The 19,950-nt window shown below is 38.3% G+C and overlaps 2 protein-coding genes across 2 annotated transcripts in view; one reads left to right on the top strand and one right to left on the bottom strand.

Annotated features, from left to right (window-relative positions):
* The first annotated feature begins 899 nt into the window (after positions 1–899).
* On the top strand, positions 900–4,733 carry LOC139721541 (uncharacterized). Its single transcript, XM_071632856.1, has 4 exons — positions 900–1,248; positions 2,547–2,734; positions 3,460–3,769; positions 4,345–4,733. Exons 1-4 carry the CDS (start codon positions 900–902, stop codon positions 4,731–4,733), a joined length of 1,236 nt encoding a protein of 411 aa, XP_071488957.1.
* A 3,283-nt stretch (positions 4,734–8,016) lies between these two features.
* The window catches only part of LOC139721540 (poly [ADP-ribose] polymerase tankyrase-like), a 66,028-nt gene continuing 54,094 nt past the window's right edge, over positions 8,017–19,950 (bottom strand). Inside the window, exons 43-51 of the mRNA XM_071632855.1 lie at positions 18,371–18,515; positions 16,565–16,686; positions 16,075–16,141; positions 15,341–15,518; positions 13,852–13,959; positions 13,016–13,215; positions 11,599–11,691; positions 10,674–10,794; positions 8,017–9,532 (exon numbers count right to left, since the gene is read on the bottom strand). Of these exons, the coding sequence (XP_071488956.1) occupies positions 9,411–9,532; positions 10,674–10,794; positions 11,599–11,691; positions 13,016–13,215; positions 13,852–13,959; positions 15,341–15,518; positions 16,075–16,141; positions 16,565–16,686; positions 18,371–18,515 (1,156 nt within the window). The 3' untranslated portion in view covers positions 8,017–9,410. The remainder of the gene's footprint in view (positions 9,533–10,673; positions 10,795–11,598; positions 11,692–13,015; positions 13,216–13,851; positions 13,960–15,340; positions 15,519–16,074; positions 16,142–16,564; positions 16,687–18,370; positions 18,516–19,950) is intronic.

Genomic DNA, 19,950 nt, shown 5'->3' with positions numbered 1-19,950 from the left:
CTGGTAGTGGTACATACTCAATAGAATAAACTGTTAATGATCCCACCCATTCAAAAATAAGTAGGAATACATTTGTACTAGGATTGTGCAGCTAGACCACACGCGTCCACGCACAGCACAACACAACAGACACGTCACGCAACGCTCGATACGTTTAATTTCTGCTGGTTCAAGAACATATAAAATCGGTGAAGAGTAGAATAACTGTAACTAGAACCTATAAACAGAAAAAATCCGTACCTCAAACAGTTGTGATTTGGCTTGGTCAACCTCAGTTTGCACCCCTTTAGCGTGTCTATAAAACGCATCCATTTTACGCAGACGCAGATCCGCTTCACACCCGTCATCGATTGACCGTGATGTACAAGTAGTGGAGAGAACTCGGTAGCGCGGCGGTGCGGCCGCCCGAGCCGGGCTGGAGCTGGGGTAGGCGGCCCGTCACAATCAGCAGCCCCACCAGCCGCTCTGCCCCGGGTACCAGCAGCCTGAGGCAAGATTGTATTTCAAAGCATTACACAGCCGCCACCTATCACTTCAGATAGTTTTCAGCCGATGTATCCATTACTTTTTCAACATTGTGAAAATGTGTTCAAAAAATGGTCTGACTTTCAAACTTCACTCGTCGTCTGCTATCTGATGCTTCACGTGCGCGCACTTGTTCAGCCATCTTTACACATGTGCGTACACTACACTGTCTTCAATACGTCACTGGCAGTCACTGGCGCCTAGCCGCGGGGCGCGGGCGAGCTGATAAAGATCTCCTGGAGCTCCTTGCATCATCGCTGCATCCACTGAGGAGTCAAATTTACCGTTGTATGTAGAGCTACTAGAATTGGAAGTGGTCAAGTGGTTCTTCTTGTACATAAGTCGAACACAAGGCATTTTCTCAATTTGATACAATGACAACACTAAGCAGACTCTGCCTCCAAACACTGCGATTTGAGAAAAACAAACTCCTTCGTGGTGGTCGACACCTCAAGAATCTGGCCTCGATCTCGGCGATGCCGATCAAGCTTCCCTGTTGGCGGGCAAATGATGTCTTCACAGCACGGATCTGCACACCTGAGTTGCATGTTAGCGGTCGACGGAGGTATTCAGCTACATCACAACCCTCATCTAAAAGTCCAACTGTTCAAGAACATGCCAGCCATCATTCTATACTCACAAGTCTCAGAAGACTGGAAAATTCTTTGCGTTTCCATGGATACTCAACACTCCGGATTGGCGTAGCACTTTGCATTGTAGCTGGTAATCATCAATGACAATGTCAAACCAAATTCTGGGTGTAACCTCCAAAATAGCTGTAGATGTCTAGATTTCTATCTGTTTAGCAAAACAATATCTATTAGCTATTTAAAAGGGATATCATACTAATGGTCTGTGAGTATGTAACATTAAGAAAGTCAACAATTTATGTGATGAGTTCCAATTTTTTAATGTCAGTTACATTAAAAAAAAAACCAACATGATGTCTATAGTCTACATAGATCTATCTAGACCCTAGTTCTTACGGTACCAAAACTGGTTAGACCCACTTTTAATTATATACCGTATCCAAGATGCTCTCTGTCAAAAGGTGTCTTGACAAATTGTAGTTTTAATCGTGAGTTCCAGGTCAATCCACGTCAGTCAGTTTCTAAGGAATATTAATCCACACACTTTTTTTTTATTATACAATAAGATTTGTTTGTGTGTGTGTGTGTGTGTGTTTACAACTACAATTAGTTCTTTGCAGTTATGGCACAGTAGTAGATATTTGGGTTTTCTTCTGTGTATGGCTATTTTGTTTTTTTGTGTGTGACCAGCAGCATGCTATTTGGTGTTTTATGTACCAACATTCAAACTTGTACTATTGTAAGACTTGATGTTACTTGAATGTCAACAGTCATGACAAAGATGCCGAGTCCATCATGAAAAGGTAGATGATGAAGTACTACATGTGCATCGATCAGTTCTTTCAGCTTCGTATTCACAGCAAAAATATGCAGCATTCAATGTAGACAGAAGAAAGGAGGGAAATTGAAGTGTAAGAAATATAAACCTCGAAATTACCTAATACCCAATTACCCATTTCAGCCTTGCTTGTCATAGTAAATAAATCTGTACCAATTATTGCACCCCATTTTCTCTTTTATCTTAGAATATGGACACACATGACTGCACCTCTTGATAATTCTGCTAATAATGCTACTTTTACCCCCCCCCCCCCCCCCCCCCCCCCCCCGTCATTTCCATAGGCAACCAGTTGAGCATTGTCACTGTGTTGCTATGGAATACTGTATTTAGGCAACATTTCTCAAAGGTGAACAGTCATAACAATCCTGGATTATTGTCATTTAATGTCTTTAAAAAAAGAAATAATGCTTTGTGTTTTATTTGTATACAGTGTGGATTTAAAAATGTAAGCATTCTGTCAGATTTTACTAATATTTTTCAAATATGATAAGTTCATATTTTTGCCTGAACCTACAGTTAAGAAAGAAATGTCAACTGAGGGGTGAAACCGTCGGTATTCTGTGTTGTTTGTTTGTTTGTTTATTTCCCAGGAGCCACAGTGTACCTGATGTGGGAGCCAATAAGAGAAAATGTTGCTGTCGAGGTTTCCCAGGTCGCCTCACGATCCCTAGGGCATGAGGAGGTGGTGGGAAAAGCGGAAGAATTTACCAGGAGCCTCCTGAACACACTCCTCAATGATGAAAACATGCACTCTCTGGCTGCACAGTTTGTCAAGGAGGTAAAGTTTGCATGGGGGATAGATGGAACTTTGTCTGTGTGGAATACAGTTGTAATTAGCTGGAAGGCTCAATAGGGCCCCTTGTATGCAGCAGGGGCTAAATGCCCACCAGGAGATTTTTAGAGTATGACATTCGTTATGAAATTATAACAATTTAGGGCATGGAATGTGTGGGGCGTGCTTTCACCCCTTGAAGAAATATCCTGCACATGGCTTTGGTAATGTTGCATTCTGTAACAGATAGGGAAAAAAAGCCTGTTCTTATTAGATGAAATCTTTGAAGACTTCCGTGGTGGTAGAATGTTGGGTGGTAGACGGTTTCATGGTGCACCACGTATTCTTTCTAGGGTAAGTGTAACTGTTCTTATTCATTGTTCATATTACAATGATAGTTCTTTCAAATACACACTGTACATTTATTTTGAAATTTACTTCTATATTTCCTTGCAGAAAATGTATTTCTTTCCTCGAAAAGTATTTTATCAAACTTGCATCTTGAGTAAATCCTGCTTAACTTATATCCATGACGTACATAGGTTACAGTCAAGTACTTTCAGAACTCGAGACATCCTTACATCAAAGCAAATAGTGTAGCAGCTTTTGTTCATTGGAAAGGTGTAATGTGGTGCAAACACTCATATAAATTGTCAAAATAGAATTTGAAACATTATCGTCATGTACATGCCAGCTTTTCACATCTTGTAATATGGTACTTTATGATGTAGGTTCTGAACAGCCCTGAGACTAGACGAGCCAGCATAGAATATATCACTCGTGTTCTGGAAGACCCTCACACAAGACAGTTTCTGGCTTCCACGATCAAGGAGGTGCTTCTCCTTGCCATCAATGACCCTGAGACCAGGGCGGCTCTCAAGGCGGCGGTGGTATTGATCCTCTCTGACCCTGCATCACAGAAGGCAGCCAGGGATCTCATCCTAGCAGTGTTCCAGCATGAGAAGCTCAAGAAAGTGGCTGCAGAGTTTTTTGGCGATGTCTTGAAGTCCCAAGTGGTCATTACTCAAGCAACTCAACTCGGTATGTCCAAGGAGAACAGAGAAACAAAAGAGCTAAAACAGAGACCACCATGTTCACAGATAGGCACTGGTTGTCCGAATTGAAGGAGATAGATTTCAAGTTGAAGTAGTTTCCTATGACTAGTGTTAGAGGGAAATCTTGTTCTGATTGCTTAGTGTAACATTCTATGTTATTGTTTGCTGTAGTAGAAATGTGTTACTCTGTAAATGTTATCTAGCAGTGCAGTATAACCTTGTTTATTAATAACACAGTCATAGAGAGATACCTAATATAACACGGTCATTTTGCAGGACCCATTCCTTTCATATTCTTTGTCCCTGATGTAACGAGATATCCCATATATAGAGGAGCTTTCAGTGGTTCCAAGCAGCTTTGTTCCCCTGTATGAGCAAACTTATGATTTAGTATACTTGGTTTGTTTGGTGCCAAAATCTTTAAAATAAAAGAAAAAATGTGATATTCCATGACCTAGAGGGTTAGAATTGTATTGTGTGATAAATGCATTTAGCAGCTGTATGAGGTGCATGTGAAAGACAATAACAACAAAAGTGCTTTTCTCTTCTACCATCCCTTAGGGAAGAATGTCACATACAATGTCATCACCGACCCCAAACTGAAGGAGGAGACAGGAAAGTCTTTTTGGCAGGCTATGAAGTATTCTATCACCCCACGATGGCTGTCTGGATCCCCATCTACAGAAGTAACTGACGATTCCACTGAAGAACCATCTCCACAACAGGCATCTGAAGACCCGTCTGTTACAGTTGACTCATTGCCATCAGAACCACAGACTTCACCATCTTCAGAATCATCCCCGACATCATTGACAGATGCATCTTCCTTGTCACAATCAGAGCCAACTTCTGCCGATGAAGAGACTGTGTTGGCCCACTCAGCACAGAGAGAACAGCCAGAAGATAAAACTGATGAGTGCATTGATGAAGATGCCAACATTTTGACATGATAAACAACTGGAATACAATTGTACCATGGTGATACATGTTTACTTGACTGGCCTGAATTCTTTTAGCCTTGCCAGTGAAGAAGTGTTGGAAATGTTCTGAAATATAATGATGTGATGTCTGCTGTGGCCCATTACAGTTTCCAGTCTATCTTGCCTTATGTTGATTTCAATGTAAAAGAAAAGTAGACCTAAGCTGAAACTTCCAAAATAATCTTCATGTTTCCTTGTGCACAGATGACGAAGATTATATGTGTTGTTGTCAATGGGAGTACAGAAACATGTTGGGGTAACTAGGTGTGATATTTTGTTGACAATTGCCTCCATTTAGGAAGGGAAATGTGATGCTTGAATGAAACAAAACCAAAATTCTCTTATTTCTGACTCTAAACAGAAAAGAAGCTGACATGGACATCTATTAATAGACAGTTTAGATGCCATCAAGTAACAAAGGGAACTCAAATGAAGTTCAGTCAAATTTGCAGTGCTAGTAGCATTACAGAATAAAAATACATTCCAAAGCATCGGTGTGCAATTTGCATTTGGACAAATTTGCAATGAGAATAGGTATACATACATTAAGTTGGATGTCATCTGGCAAGTTAATAATCAGCATGTTCTGTATTTCGTTTGTCTCTAGATCTTGGTATCCGTTTGTCATAAGATGGGATGTAAAAAAAAAAAGAGAACCACTCAACAAAAATCCCACAAATGTTGGCCTTTTGTCGAGTCATTCGGAATTTTAGAGATTAAAATAGTTGATACATACTTGTATACATGTTATGTTTGTAAGTGGTGTAGCTGTCATATAGCAGAAACAAAATCCTTGCCCAGCAACTCTTTAAGTCCATTATTTTTTTACTTATTTGTTTATGACTACTTAATGTCTATGCAATTTCCTGTATTCTTTCACTGATTTGTCTCCATTTGAAAGCAGCTGAAGAATAAAACTACAAAGGTAGATGAATTGATGTTTCTTTTTTTTAATGACTTTCCACCTAATATAACTTTCTGCTACATTTAATTTTTTTTTTCTTAAACCAGGTAAAATGCAAAGTACAGTGTACATGAATCAAATTTACTACATGGTCTCTACCACCATGCGACTCTGCAGAGCAGAATTTGGTGTTCAAATACAGGGTCAACAAAATGATGGAAGATATTGCCTAAGAATTGGTTACAAGAAAAAGTGACACACAGATGTAATATCCTGGATAGTAACTTTACTCTAATATACGTGTAATGGAAAATTGTGTTGGCAATCATAAACTTCAGGCACACCAACCTCAAAGAAAAAAAAAAAAGAATGCAGAATTTAGTCAAACAACATTTTATTGTTTGAGATTGAACATCAACTAGACATTACATCAGTATAAAAAAAAAAAGACTTCAAAGTAAACCAAATAAGGGGAAATGGTATGCATTATACATGAGTTTTTATACAGTACATAGAATATCACTCTAAAATAGGGGAAATTTCTACAATGAATTCTAGGAATACATAAAAATGCTAGCCATGAGGTCTAACATGTTAACAAATGAGGGGAGTTGAATAGCATAGCAAATGAATTTTCAGAGTTTCCTATGCGGTGTTTGTGCTCCAGTGAGCATCCATAAGCATCCACCAAGATTTCTTGATGACTACATACTGACAAATTTGGGGAAGGGAGTGTTCCAGAAGTCTTCTCAAAATAAGACATATAAGAATTAATGATTTCTTTTACTGAAAAGTCTCCATGTTTCATCCAAATTAAAGATGGACTCTACATCCCTTTATCACATTGCCTGTGCATTTCACTGCAACAAATCCTGTATCAAAACTACACATGCTAGCACAAATCTAAAACAATACGTCAAACATACAGTAAGAGAAAATTTCAGAAGACATAGAATATAAAAGGTTTCACATTTAAAAGCATTCACTAGTAACACAAGACAACCATTAAAAAAAATGCAGTGCTTGAGAGATGTGAATCATGAGTGCTGTGCATACAGAAACAAAGTACAGTAGATAAAAAAAAAAGGTGAAATCATTTTAAAAAGTGGCAGTTACTTTAAAAATGATAACGCAGAATCTAATATACAAAATATATTGGGAAAACTGTCATTTGGCTTTGTTGAAACTAAATTCATTTACACTGTGTAGTGCGGTCAACCATGATTCATACATTAAATCAATTGATGGTGTACCGGTATGTCATTTTTAAAACCGATAGTATGAGTCTCAGTAGCACTATATCTCTAGAAACTGTTTTGTTTTTGTTTTTTGTTTTTGCATGCTTGGGAAGATAAACTTTAAAATGCAAGTGTTTTTCTCGTTCAATTGATGTCTTTGGTGGCATCACTGAATGCAATGGTTGATTCATGGTTCACTTTGACAATCTACTTGTACAGAGGGGTGTAAAATTCTTACACCGTTCTGTACTTTTTTTGATCCTGGGAAGCAAGCTTGAAAGAAATCTTTCCAGATGCACACAGATGGTTTACTTCTACAACAGAAAAACATTCAGTCTTTACCAGGTGTTGTTCATGCAACAACAAAACTTCATGCGCAGTCATTTTAAATTCTGCCTCTTTACCCTTCAAAGAAACCTTGTAATTGACAATGCGATTCTTCACAAATTCAACAACACATTTATGGCAAAATGCATAAAGCTATACAATTGGAATTTCTCACATGCATGATTTACAAGTTAAAAGTTTCATTACAAATATACTGTACAACCAGTATTGATTTGAGAACAGAGTTGTAATAACAGTACCAGGTAAATTGAAAATTAGCACTCTCCGAGAGCAATTGAGATGAAGACTAATAACATCAGAAGTAGTTCATTTATTCAAAATTCAAATCTGCTCATTCGATTGTATCTACAGATATAAAGGTAAAATATTGATTTTGAGATGGATAGTGAAAATGCTAGAATTCTTGTTTTACCCTTCACTGAATTTCGCAGGCATTAAGACTTACTTACATTCTTAAAAGTGTAATAAATATCACGAGATTTTGTAACCAGGGTCAGAAATTCATTTTGCATGTATCAGAAGTACATGATCTACATTTCAAAAAGAACTGAAAAATTACGAGTACGCCATGATCTTGTCAATTTTCGTCACTATGAAGAAAAATGCGTCTGTTTCTCATATCTTTCTCATGATCCTTAGAAATTGTTTCATGTAAATATCATTTCATATCAAATTTAATATGAGAAATGCAGGACACAATATGGTGTTCAAAAGAGGTTTTTTTCTTCATTTCTTTATCAATTTACGGGGGGGGGGGGGGGGGGGGGGGGAACACATCCCTACGTAAACATAAACCTTACTCAAAATCTCCATATTCTATAACAATCAAGATTATTGACCATACAGAAAACAAGGAGCAGTCTTGGCCACAAATTTTTCTATTTTTATGGGAAAAAAAAATGATTTCATAAATTTTGCTCCAATCCAGCAAGCTTCTATCTTGGAATGGAAAGTTTGCAGGAAATCTGCACTCTGAAATTTGTATAAAAAATATCCAAAAGTAGTGAGTTTTTCATGCTTATGAATCCAAGACAAAATTGTATCTGACACTAACCAGTAGTACAACATGTCTTCTTAATGTGCACCGATTTCGCCAGAAGGCGCGACACATTCGGTTATGTTTTTCCAAGAAAAATATAACTATTTACACTAACCTAAAATATTGAGTTGTCTCGAGCACTGTTTGTCTCCAATTCCTTTTCACAGCAGTCAGCACTTGTCAAAAAATGCTTGACAGATGACAAGCATTCACATCATCTACATCCTAATACAAGATGTATCAATACACATAAAACTTGGTAGCATCTTCAAAAGAAATAAGTCATATTGATTAAACAATTGCATTTCTAAGCATGTAAAATCCCTTACAAAAGGCAAATAATCTAGTCGGCATCTGCAACATCTACAGGCGCAGTCTATAACAAATTTGTTTAAAAGCAGCAGAATGTTAATCACACATTTCTCTCTTCAAAATGAAGTTCAAGAAATATGTTTCCAAAAATTGTTTAAGAAATCTCGAGACTTTGTCAACCTGTGTGTATGTGTGTGTGTGGTGTTATTGTTTGTTTGTTTTTTTTTGTTGGCTATTCTACACTATGTCATATATATACATATACACACACACTCAAGACCAATCTTCTTCAGCAGACAACTTGCCCCCTCCTCTGGAAAAGCCAAAGCCATTAGGTGAAGCTCAGAGGATACCCACAACAGCTGTATCCCAAAAAGTCTCACAAACAAGCATAAAACCAGTTATACAAAAATGTATCAAGGACATAGTCTCTTTGAAATTAATCTTACATTTCAGATTAAGGACTACCAAGACTACATCAAAGCAACTCCTATCCACTGTCTTACCATAACCTATTTTAGTAATGAACAGTTAACTCATACTAATAAATCCAGGAAATAGAGAGGATTAAGCCTTTCTACAATGCTTTCTACATTCTATAATGTAATGACCTGATCTATAATCAAGTCAAGTATCACCGCACAGAAAACATGGTTGGATCCTCACTGTACATAACATGTTAAGTCCCAGCAGAAAGTCTAGACTTCATATTTACACACTACCATTGGTTGTCCTGATATTCAATGTATCTCCCAGCTACAGTGACTGCCTGCGGGGATAAGGTGACTAGACATCTGGGAGACATTTTATTTCTTGACCTGCACCAAATAGCGCAGACACGTCTGCCCTGCCTTGCCGATGATGTACTCACTGCTGTTACCCCAATATCTAACCTTGTTCATCACTTCGCCAAGGGGTAGAACGGCACCTGCAGGGTTTGAAACCAAGCAAAAATTGTAGGTATGTGTCAAACAAAAGAGGTGTGAAAACCATCAATGACAGAAACCAGTTTAGATTCCTGTGTGCATCACAAGTTTTTCAGATGTTGGTTACGTCCAGAGTTAAAGTCAGCCTGGGTGGTCTTTACACATGAACTCTGTCTACTACATTGGACACTGACCATTAGTCTCCCACACGTATCACATATACATAATTTGTATGTATTTTGGACACATCAATTCAACTTTGTCATTTTACAGTGAGCACAAGACAGCTTCAGCCTGTAAAGATGGAAAGCATATTGAATATATTTGATGCTTCTTCCTCCAAGAAAGAGGACACCATTATCAAAAAGTTGATTCTCAGCATAGCAAGCACAATACTACTAGTCATCTGAAGCCACTAAGTTGGTGAACAGTTGACATGGCTTGCAAAAAGCGTAGCACTCATTATGGTCAGCTCATCTCGCTACAATTTCAACTAAGACATGCTTGATGTATGTCATACATGAGTCATTACTGAGAGAAATGGAAATGTGAACTTGTCCTATACACCCATGAGGTCGAGTCAATTCAGCAAATACTGTATACGCCATATATTTCGCGAGTCTAAATTTTCGCGAATCGGGAATTCCCGACGACTTCGCAAGCGGTTAAATTCGCGATTGTGAAGTCCTGTACTGAACGGAGAAGTGTACACGCATACGTCACATTCAAATCGAGATCAGTCAATATTTTCGCGTGTCTTTCATTTAGCGAATAGCACCTGATTTGCGAAATTCGCAAAAATAAAAACCTCGCAAAATATTTGGCGTATACAGTAAATATTTCAAGGAGCTCTACTGCTGATTTGTAACATATTCACTCTATTTTCACTATGCACTTACAAAGTGGTGAATGAAATACACTACTAATCCATTTGACAAACGTTTAAGTTTTTTTTTCTTTTTCTTCTTCATTTATTTGAAAGAACTGTCAACTTCTTCATTTTCTCCTTAAAACTATTGCTCATGAAGACAAAGGGATGTGAACTTCAAACTGAGTATTGATGGCATTAGATTCTCAAATGACCTTTGACACCAAAGGTTAAAGGTGATGTAGTGACGTCTCCCAGTAAAAAAGTTCACTGACCTGAGGGTAGGAGGATGTCCCCCTCTGGGTCTGGCTCCTCTGTGCCAACGTACTTGAGGCTGTGGAAGCCCTTCTTGAGTGTGTGGGTACTCTCGTATTTCTGCACGTTGCCAAGGGCAACCTAGAGGCATGACAGGAGATAAGATGAAAACAGGGCGGAATTACATCAGTATGAAATATCATCTTTTCTGAATACAGCCTTTCCTTGCAAAGATCAACATCCACTGTGTCCCTCCCAACTAATGGGTATAAATGGGTACCTGGCACTGCTAGGGTAATACTAATAGCAGGGCCCCTCTGGAAGAGCGGCGACAACACTAAAGCGGCCACCCTGGATAAAGCAGCAGAAGACCTTATAACTGTATAAGCCACTTATGATCCAAGTGCTAACTATTCAAACACCACCATACCACCAACCAGCCACAAACATGTCAAAATCATTGATTGAAAAAAAAAAAAAAATCCTGTTTGGCTCTGTTGCAAACAAAGGTTCTATAATTGCCAGTGGTATACATTTGGCATTGTTTGTTTTGTTTGCTTGTTCCTTGTTTTTCTCGTTCAGCAACCAGAGCAAATTGACCGTCATGACAGGCATCTTACATCTCCTGTGTGTCATTTAAACATACAAAAAGTGAATCACTTGACAAAGGCTTTGATGGTTACCATTAATGGAAGTCATAACACCATTATCAACCAGGAAATTGGTGAAAGTCTGAAACTTCAGTCTACAGAAGACACACCATACTGAAACTTAACTATGATAAAACAGATTTTCTTACATTATAGCTATACATTATCCTTATAGAACCATTCTCGAAGACAAGAATGATGTTTGTAGCAAATAACATGAGGGCAGTCAGGAATAGTAATTTGAAAAGAAAACACGAAGAAATCGCCATGTTTAAGATAGTTGACAACAAATTACCTCATTGATGAAAAGGAAGTTACATTTGCAGTCAGAGGAGTAACCGTGACAGTAGTCGTAGCTCTTGGCAAACATGTCCGCATGATATATCCCCTGGAAGAAAAACAATGACAAAGCAATTCCATGAGATATGCCTAAATTACCACCCACCACTTACCATAACATTTATCAACAGACTGTCACACATTTATCAATGAAGCAAACGTACTGATGATAACGATGTCATGATACCATACTCTCAGTACATGGTAACATTATCCCATAGAAACTTTTTACAGAAAACATTGCTAAACTTGTGAAATCTATGTCTTATTCTCATAGAAGTCAAAAGTCCCCCCCCCCCCCCATCCGAAGAAAACAAAAGATTAATGACATAAGACAGTGACAGCACAACCAAATTCCTCTCTGTACAACCAAATTCCTCTCTGTACAACCAAATTCCTCTCTGTTTTCTTTGATCTTTCTTGGCTCACTCTTAGGTGACTACATTTTAAAGGGGATGGCTAGTAACCTATCAGTGGGAATCAGTGGAATGCTGGGGGATGATTGTTCCAATTCTTGTGGGATTCATTTAAGAGTACATTATATATCTATTGTTGTGTGAAAATTATTTGCTTCAGAATGGTCTCATATTCAAGTAATGTGCAGTTTAATGTTTCCAGGCTAGCATGCCTGTACAGTGATGGGCATTAAACTGCACATTACTTGAATATGAGACCATTCTGAAGCAAATAATTTTCACACAACAATAGATATATAATGTACTCTTAAAGGGGATGGCTAGTAAACGATCGATGGGAATCAGTGGGAATGCTGAGGGATGATTGTTCCAATCCTTGTGGGATTCATTTAAGAGTACATTATATACCTACTGTTGTGTGAAAATTATTTGCTTCAGAACGGTCTCATATTCAAGTAATGTGCAGATTAATGCCCCGTCACTGACCAGGGACGCTTACCTGGAAACATTAAACTGCACATTACTTGAATATGAGACCATTCTGAAGCAAATAATTTTCACACAAGAATAGGTATATAATGTACTCTTAAATGAATCCCACAAGGATTGGAACAATCATCCCTCAGCATTCCTACTGATTCCCACTGATCACTTACTAGCCATCCCCTTTAAATGAATCCCACAAGAATTGGAACAATCATCCCCCAGCATTCCCACTGATTCCCACTGATCAGTTACTCGCCACCCCCTTTAAGCTTAAATTCAGAACTCTCGAGGTATGACACTTCACACATGTAGTCGAGATTTGCCAGAGCACAAAAGGTTGTTCTTTATTCTACTGCTGACCACATTGTACCACAAGGTGGCCCTGTTAACACAATATCAACAGGAGATGTGTACATTGCACATCAAACTCTATAACACCCTCTTCATTACAGCACAGAGTAGAACACTCACCGCACCAAAGACCGCCCCCGTGACCCCTGACCCCAGAGGTGAGACCAGCAAGCCCCTTTTCAGGATGCTAAGAATGTTGAACGGCTTTGTCCCATGCCACAACAGCTTGCGATTCTCAGCGGGGAAGGCATCCAGCTTTTCATCGGCACCCTTCCGTCTGACACGGTATATCCTCTCCACCTGTACATTGTGATTCTTCTCTGTGGATGGAGGTAGGAGAGAGGAAAGAGAGAGGAAAGAACTTAACAAAGAGCACTCACTGCAGATAAACAAAGTATTAAAACCTCATGATTGCTGGCCAATTCATACAGCATTTAGAGTCAAAATGCAACTGAATCTTTATGACACTGACTGCATTTGTGTGCTTTGACAAGTATGTAATATGTGGTGCGTCATCACGTTACCTGTACAAAGCAAAGATTATAAAAAGAATAAAATGCATGAAATGCTGACTTTGGCAATGTAACCTTTACAGTTTTCCAATTTTAATTCTCTGCTTAAAAATATTTTTCTTGAAACAAAGTAGGCAAAATACATATCAATTTAAAGCTTAGAATCTGGCGAATTCATATCTGCCAAAAACAATCAAATTGTTTTCCCTACATTATATGGCTTTTTTGTGATGACGCATCACATATTGTATACTCTTTACAGGTTAGCATGTGCATGTATTACAATAGAAAAAGGAATGACATTTGATGCTTCTCATAATCAGTTATTTGCTATTGATGTCTGCTGGAATACTGCAGCATTGGCTAATTGTAAACCCACACATTGCAGCTCTTATACCATGATTCTACAGTGATTCAACAATGCAATCACACTAAGGTACTCACTCGTGTTGTGAATGTGCTTGAGAATGAGCTGAGATTCTTCATCATCCTCTGACATGGGCTCTATGTCACAGTCCAGACACCGGTACACGTAATCCAGAGGGTTGACATCTAGGACAGAAACAAGAATCGCTGGTAAGCAATTTGTCCTACAGCTTGTACATTACAACCTAAACTTTAAAGTTATGCTGAAGCAGCCAGTAGTGCAGTAGCTCTTTGAGTCCAATAGAGAGAGAGAAAAAAAAAAGTGAATCTGATGGACTGGTGCACACTGTCATCTCTTATCTGAAGGACATCATTCCTATTGATGCACAGTAAATTCATTGTCATCTCAAAGAACAGAACATGAATTTGTAATCATCTGCCGACGTGTGGCTCAACATTACAGGATCACAAAATAATTGCTCCTGTGTCAAACAATGTGGCTGTGCATGAAACAAGCATGGGTAGTGGTTTTTGGTCACAAACTAGCATGCACGGGCAATGTCAGCAATTATTTTCATGAGAAAGTCATGGAACATTTGAGTGACTGCCCAGTCACATGACTTTGACAGCCAGTTACTGGTGTGCACAGAAAACAGCATTAGATGACTGCTACTTATAGGGTCATATCTCTGTCTCACATTTCTTTTACTTCACATTGTTACTGCTTGTGAGAACCGAGATCGTCCTTAACCCTAACCAGGCCGGGCTTTTTTGGGTGTTCTGTGGCCGGGGAGGGGTTGATTCAACCCCCCCCCCCCCCGAGATCTTGGCCATTGATCGCGCAATCGCCATGAAATTTGGCACGTGCATTACCTGTGGCGTAATCTACCAAGCTATACAAAAAGAAATGGAAATTTTCCTCATAATAATTAATTATGCTAATATATGCATAAAATAATACATTTTGCTCTAAATCAGAAATTAAAGCTCCTAGAATCCTAATTTTTGGTGAAAACATTCTTTGTAGCATTCCTAACAATGTATTTAAAAAAAAATTGGTATCAAAATCAATTTCTTATGTATTTTATTGTTTTATGAATTTCTTATGTATTTCATTGTTTTTTCGACCTTTTGTTTTATCATTTTTTTTCGCAAAATTTATGACAGAACCTATTTCAAGCATAATTATGCTAAAATTAATTAGTTTCAGCCTATGAAAGTGAAAATAATCATATCTTTATGAATAAGAAGAGAAAACTCCATTTGCATAGACTTTATATACAAAATCATGTTTTTGAGCCATTTTCGGTCTGACAGGCATGTATAAAACGTTATGCAGCATCGTAATGGTATGCACGATTTTCGCGAAAATGGTGTCAAAAGATGTGCGAGACCTGAAAGTAAAAAGTCAGCGAACGGCGCGATCAAAAAATTTTGTGCGGCGGAGTAGTCGCGAAAAATGTCGAGGGGGGGGGTGATTCAACCCCCCCCCCCGGCCTTTTTAGGGTTAATGGGGGGAAATTTCCCCTTTACAAGAAAACAACTAGACCTTAAGAGGGCGCCCTACCTGTAACTCTGTGCTGCGCCCCAACCATCAGCTTGCCGACAAACTCCAGGTCATCCATATCAGACAGCTTCTGCATGGCTTCGTCCACCTGGTGAACGGCTTGAAACGGATCCATAGACTGGTAGGAGAAGTCATCATTGGGGACCAGCAAGTAGAATTCAGAGCTAAGGTCTGTTCTCTGTGTTTGGTCCAGTGGAATGGTATTAGGAAGAGAAAACAAACAAACAGCAAGATGGGGTTAACACCTACGAGTATGACATGTCTAGCCAAATGCTGCCTGTATGTGGCATGGAGACAAGACAGCTAGGGTAAAGTAAAGCTTTTCCATCAAAGCTTTTTAATTCTTAATAAGTGACTGTACAGTACAAGTCTTCTTTTTTTTTCAAGTAGCATGGTCAGCATTAATTGCTACCCCATCCTTCCCACTGATTTCTGTGCACAAGGCAAAGACTAAAGGGACATGAAGATGATGCATCTCATAGAGAATATCAACAAAAAAAAAGGAAGAAGGGGTTTCACTCCATGCAATGAGAGAGTTCTGACCATTATTAAAAGAGAAAATGAAACGGAGATCTGTCACATAAATAGAGCTCGCTGCCTGATGCTTTAGACAATGCAATATCTTTAGGTTTGTCAAAACGGGAATTTACATGATACATAGCAATGGTAGTATTACAAGCAAGGTTTCTTTCATCAGTAATTGCCAGATGTAAGAGAATGGTCAACTTTCATACCTTATCATGCAGTTCTTGTTTCTTGTCTGCCGTCAAGTCTTGCTTATCCAGTTCCTTTAGGATGGCTCTGATCAATCAAACAGAACAACAGAATACCATGAAAACAATGTCATGTAAGCCTAACATCTCAAATCTATGCATATAAACTACTGTAAATTGCTTTTGAGATGATGAATGTAATTGTGATACACTGCACTTGATTTATAGGATTTGGTTCATTATCTTTTAATGACTGTTTATACTCATTGAGTAAGTATATTCCAAGGAGATTCTGCACAGAATTGGAAGAAAAAAACCCCAATATATTTGTCTTTTTAAATTAACAGTACATATAACAAGATAGTACATACAAAGGGTAAAAGGACCTTTGTCATTGACTAGCAAATCAACATTTTCAAACAATTTCTTGCAACATTACAGTAATACAAATCATTGCTGAACGGCATTTGCAGTGCTAAAATGCGAAAGTATTGATATCAGTCCCACTCACTTGATCTCTTGTAAGACACCTCGTGCCTCTGTTAAGACGCTCTTTTGAATGTGTCCAAAGGGTAGAAGCCTCTGTGATGCCCCACATCTCACCATTGCATTCTTCAGCATGCTTTCTGAGGTCTGCGGGAGAGAACAAGTCACATGACGCTCTGAGATTGCTGTCACAGGAAATGAGATTTTGATATCTGCTGGCGTGATGAGCATAAGTTGGCATCCATTATCCACATTCATGAATATACATGTAATATCTGCCAGTATAATCGAACATGATTGGATCATCAGCTACTTTATATCACTCAGAGGTGATATTAACCCTAACTGCACTGGGGGGGGGGGGGGGGGGGGGGCCTCAGAGGCCCCCCCCCCCCCCTCGACATTTCGCATGATTACTCTGCAACACACAATGCTCTCACCGCGATGATCCATGACTTTTTTCTTTTGAGTTTCCCGCACATTTTGACACCAAATTTGTGACGCCTGGGGGTACGGTTCTGAAGTTACATTACTTTTTGTACATGCACGTGAGGCCAAAAATGGCTAAAAAATGTGATTTTGTGTACAAAGTCAATGCAAATTGAGTTTTTTCACATGGTTCATATAAATATGCTTATTTTTACTCTCAATGGCTAAAATTAGTTTGTTTTCGGAGTATTATGCTTCAAAAAGTGTCTGTGACATATTTTGTTACAAAAAACAACAAAAACAAAAGGTCAAAAAAACAATGAAATACATAAGAAATTCATGAAACAATAAAATAAATAAGAAATTAATTCTGATACCGAATTTTTTTTGAAGCACATTTGCTAAGAATGCCACAAAGAATAATTATACCAAAAATGAGCACTTTTGGAGCTTTATTTACTGATTTAGATGAAAGATTCTGATTTCTCGCATAAATTATCATAATTAATCGAAATAAAATAAAAGAAGATTATTTTGGAAAATTTAAAAACACGATCTTGTAGATTACATCGCACACTACCATTGTGCAAAGTTCCGCGGCGATCGCGCGATCAACGGCCGAGATCTTAAGGGGAGCCCCCCCCCCCCCCCCCCCCAGTCTTTCGAGCTACCGAAATAGCCCAGTCTTTTTAGGGTTAAGCCTTGTTGAAAAATACAATATTTGACAATTCATTCCTAGTCTGTGTAAGAAAAAAGAAATTATGTATGGAATTTCTGAAAGGACAAGTGATGGTATTAAACACTGTCTGAAACAAAGATTCTATCATATGCTGCAATTCTGGACGTTCTTGACCATTGCATAAAGACAGATAAAAGCACAGGCTACAAGAGCAGTCTTTGGTAGTATATTTGATTTTCTCACAAATCTTTTCCTTGTAGAAAAAAGAAAAATGAAGCAATGTAAAGGGAGGAAAGAAAATAATAAAACTATTTCTTATTTCTTGTATGTCCTTCTGCATTCATGCATAACATATCAACACTACAGGTCACATGATATGTAATGCCCTGGAGACTCTTGTACATCCTGGGGTCCATTTCATGAAATTCTTATGAGAGACTTTTTGCTCACAAGACACAAATGTGAGAGACTTCATGAAATGGATTTGAAAGTCTCCCCCAGCTAAAAACTTGTACATATGAACGACTTTGGCCATTCTGAGATTTATGTAAAGACTTTTATGTGATGACTTCATGAAATGGACCTCAGGACTGTAACTCAAAAATCCTGTACTAATCTCATTTTGATTTGATTTGATAAAATGATATCTACCATGATACAATCCCCCAATACACAGGAATTATTTCTGATACCCAACAATGGGAGGAAAGAGCCCAGACATACCAGTAATTTCAGTAGTTCCTGAGTTCCAGCAGAGAGTTTGGACGGCTTATCGAACTTGAAGTCAAACTGGACTCTCTTCACGGTGCGGCGGTCAAAGTACGGGTCTGTCTTCACCAGATTGTACTTGCCTGGAAACCTCTTGAACCTGATGAATGAAGACAAAAACACAAAAAAAAAAAACCCACAGGAATCAATGCTAATGATAATATTATTCATAATGCTAGTGGCTACTTAATAGGTTCATATTCTATCAAATACTGATGCCTCAGGTGCTGGTAGAATGAACTGTCACAGTAGACATCAATTATCATCAAACAGTATAAAAATATAACACAACTAGACATATCGCTACGGCGACTGATATGCCTCTGCCATAATGCATGGTTCTCCTAATAGGTCTATAGTACAATGTCTTGACAATGTGTGATGACAGTTTCACACAATTGGCAAAATATTAAAATGACAGGTTTGACACAAATGTGCTGAATGTTCACTTTCCTAGAACTAGGTTCAATTGGATGAATGACTAAAATGTCAGAGTGCAGGTATTTGGGAAACTGATGATTTTTACTTGACTTTTGACCCTTTTATAAGTTTAAGCATTGAGTAATTTTCAAGGTATTGAGAAAAAGTATAATTTCAATATCAAATGGGAAAATAGCATTATCTAAACCTGGCCTTTGACCTTTGACCTCACAGTTCCAAAGAGAATCACTGTTAGGTTGAACATGCATAAATATGTAAGTTTCATGATGATACCTTGAGTTACTTTTGAGATATGGAGGAAAAAGTGCAATTCATCACTTTCACTTGACCTCTGACCTTTTGACATTTGACCTTTTGGCAAGAAACTTCCCACAGAATATATATTGGGTAATACATGTATACACCAAGTTTTAAAAAAAAAACCTTCAGGCATTGCATAAACATAAGGAAAGTAGTGATATTTTGAGGAGTTAACCTTGACCTTTGACCCCTGACCTTTGAACCATGACCCCCAACTTCCCTAGATAATCACTGCCCATTGGAACAAGCATATATACTAAGTTCCATGAAGATACCTTGAACCATTTGCGAGATATGGAGAAAAACATGAATTTTCAACCTTTTTTTTCTCAAAATAACCTGTGACCTTTGACCCCATGACCCTAAAATCCAAACAAAGTATTATCCCCCAGGATATACCCTCATACCAAGTTTGATGTAAAACCACCACACGGTTCTTGAGATATCGACAAAAACGAAACGGGACGGACGTACGTACGGACGGACGGACAACCCGAAAACATAATGCCTCCGGCCACTTCGTTGGCAGAGGCATAAAAATTGATCAAAGAATTGATCTGTCATGCTACAGCCCTGCACAATGATCTAAAAACTAATACCACAAACTCCTTGAGTTATACAAGCTGTGATAGTTTGTGAAAACAACAAACTTTTAAATTTGACCTGAAATTCTGACCTCTGACATTTGTTCACTGCAGCGAAAAAAGAAGAAGATTGAAATCAGTGTACTAGTATACGAATAATTTATGAGTTGTGAGTGCATAGGGCACGAATATCGCACGAGGCGCAAGATA

This window comes from Diadema antillarum, unplaced genomic scaffold, assembly GCF_040938485.1.
Source record: "Diadema antillarum isolate AM-2024a unplaced genomic scaffold, OU_Dant_1.0 scf00000145, whole genome shotgun sequence".
NCBI lineage: Eukaryota > Metazoa > Echinodermata > Echinoidea > Diadematoida > Diadematidae > Diadema > Diadema antillarum.
The sequence above is the reverse complement of the archived record's forward strand: the minus strand, read 5'-3'. Positions and strand labels throughout refer to the sequence as shown.

Coding starts and splice junctions, on each gene's coding strand:
- LOC139721541 (XM_071632856.1), top strand. CDS start 900: ATGACAACACTAAGCAGACTCTGCCTCCAAACACTGCGATTTGAGAAA. Junction 1,249..2,546: donor AGCACTTTGCATTGTAGCTG/GTAATCATCAAT, acceptor TTTATTTCCCAG/GAGCCACAGTGTACCTGATG. Junction 3,770..4,344: donor TACTCAAGCAACTCAACTCG/GTATGTCCAAGG, acceptor ACCATCCCTTAG/GGAAGAATGTCACATACAAT.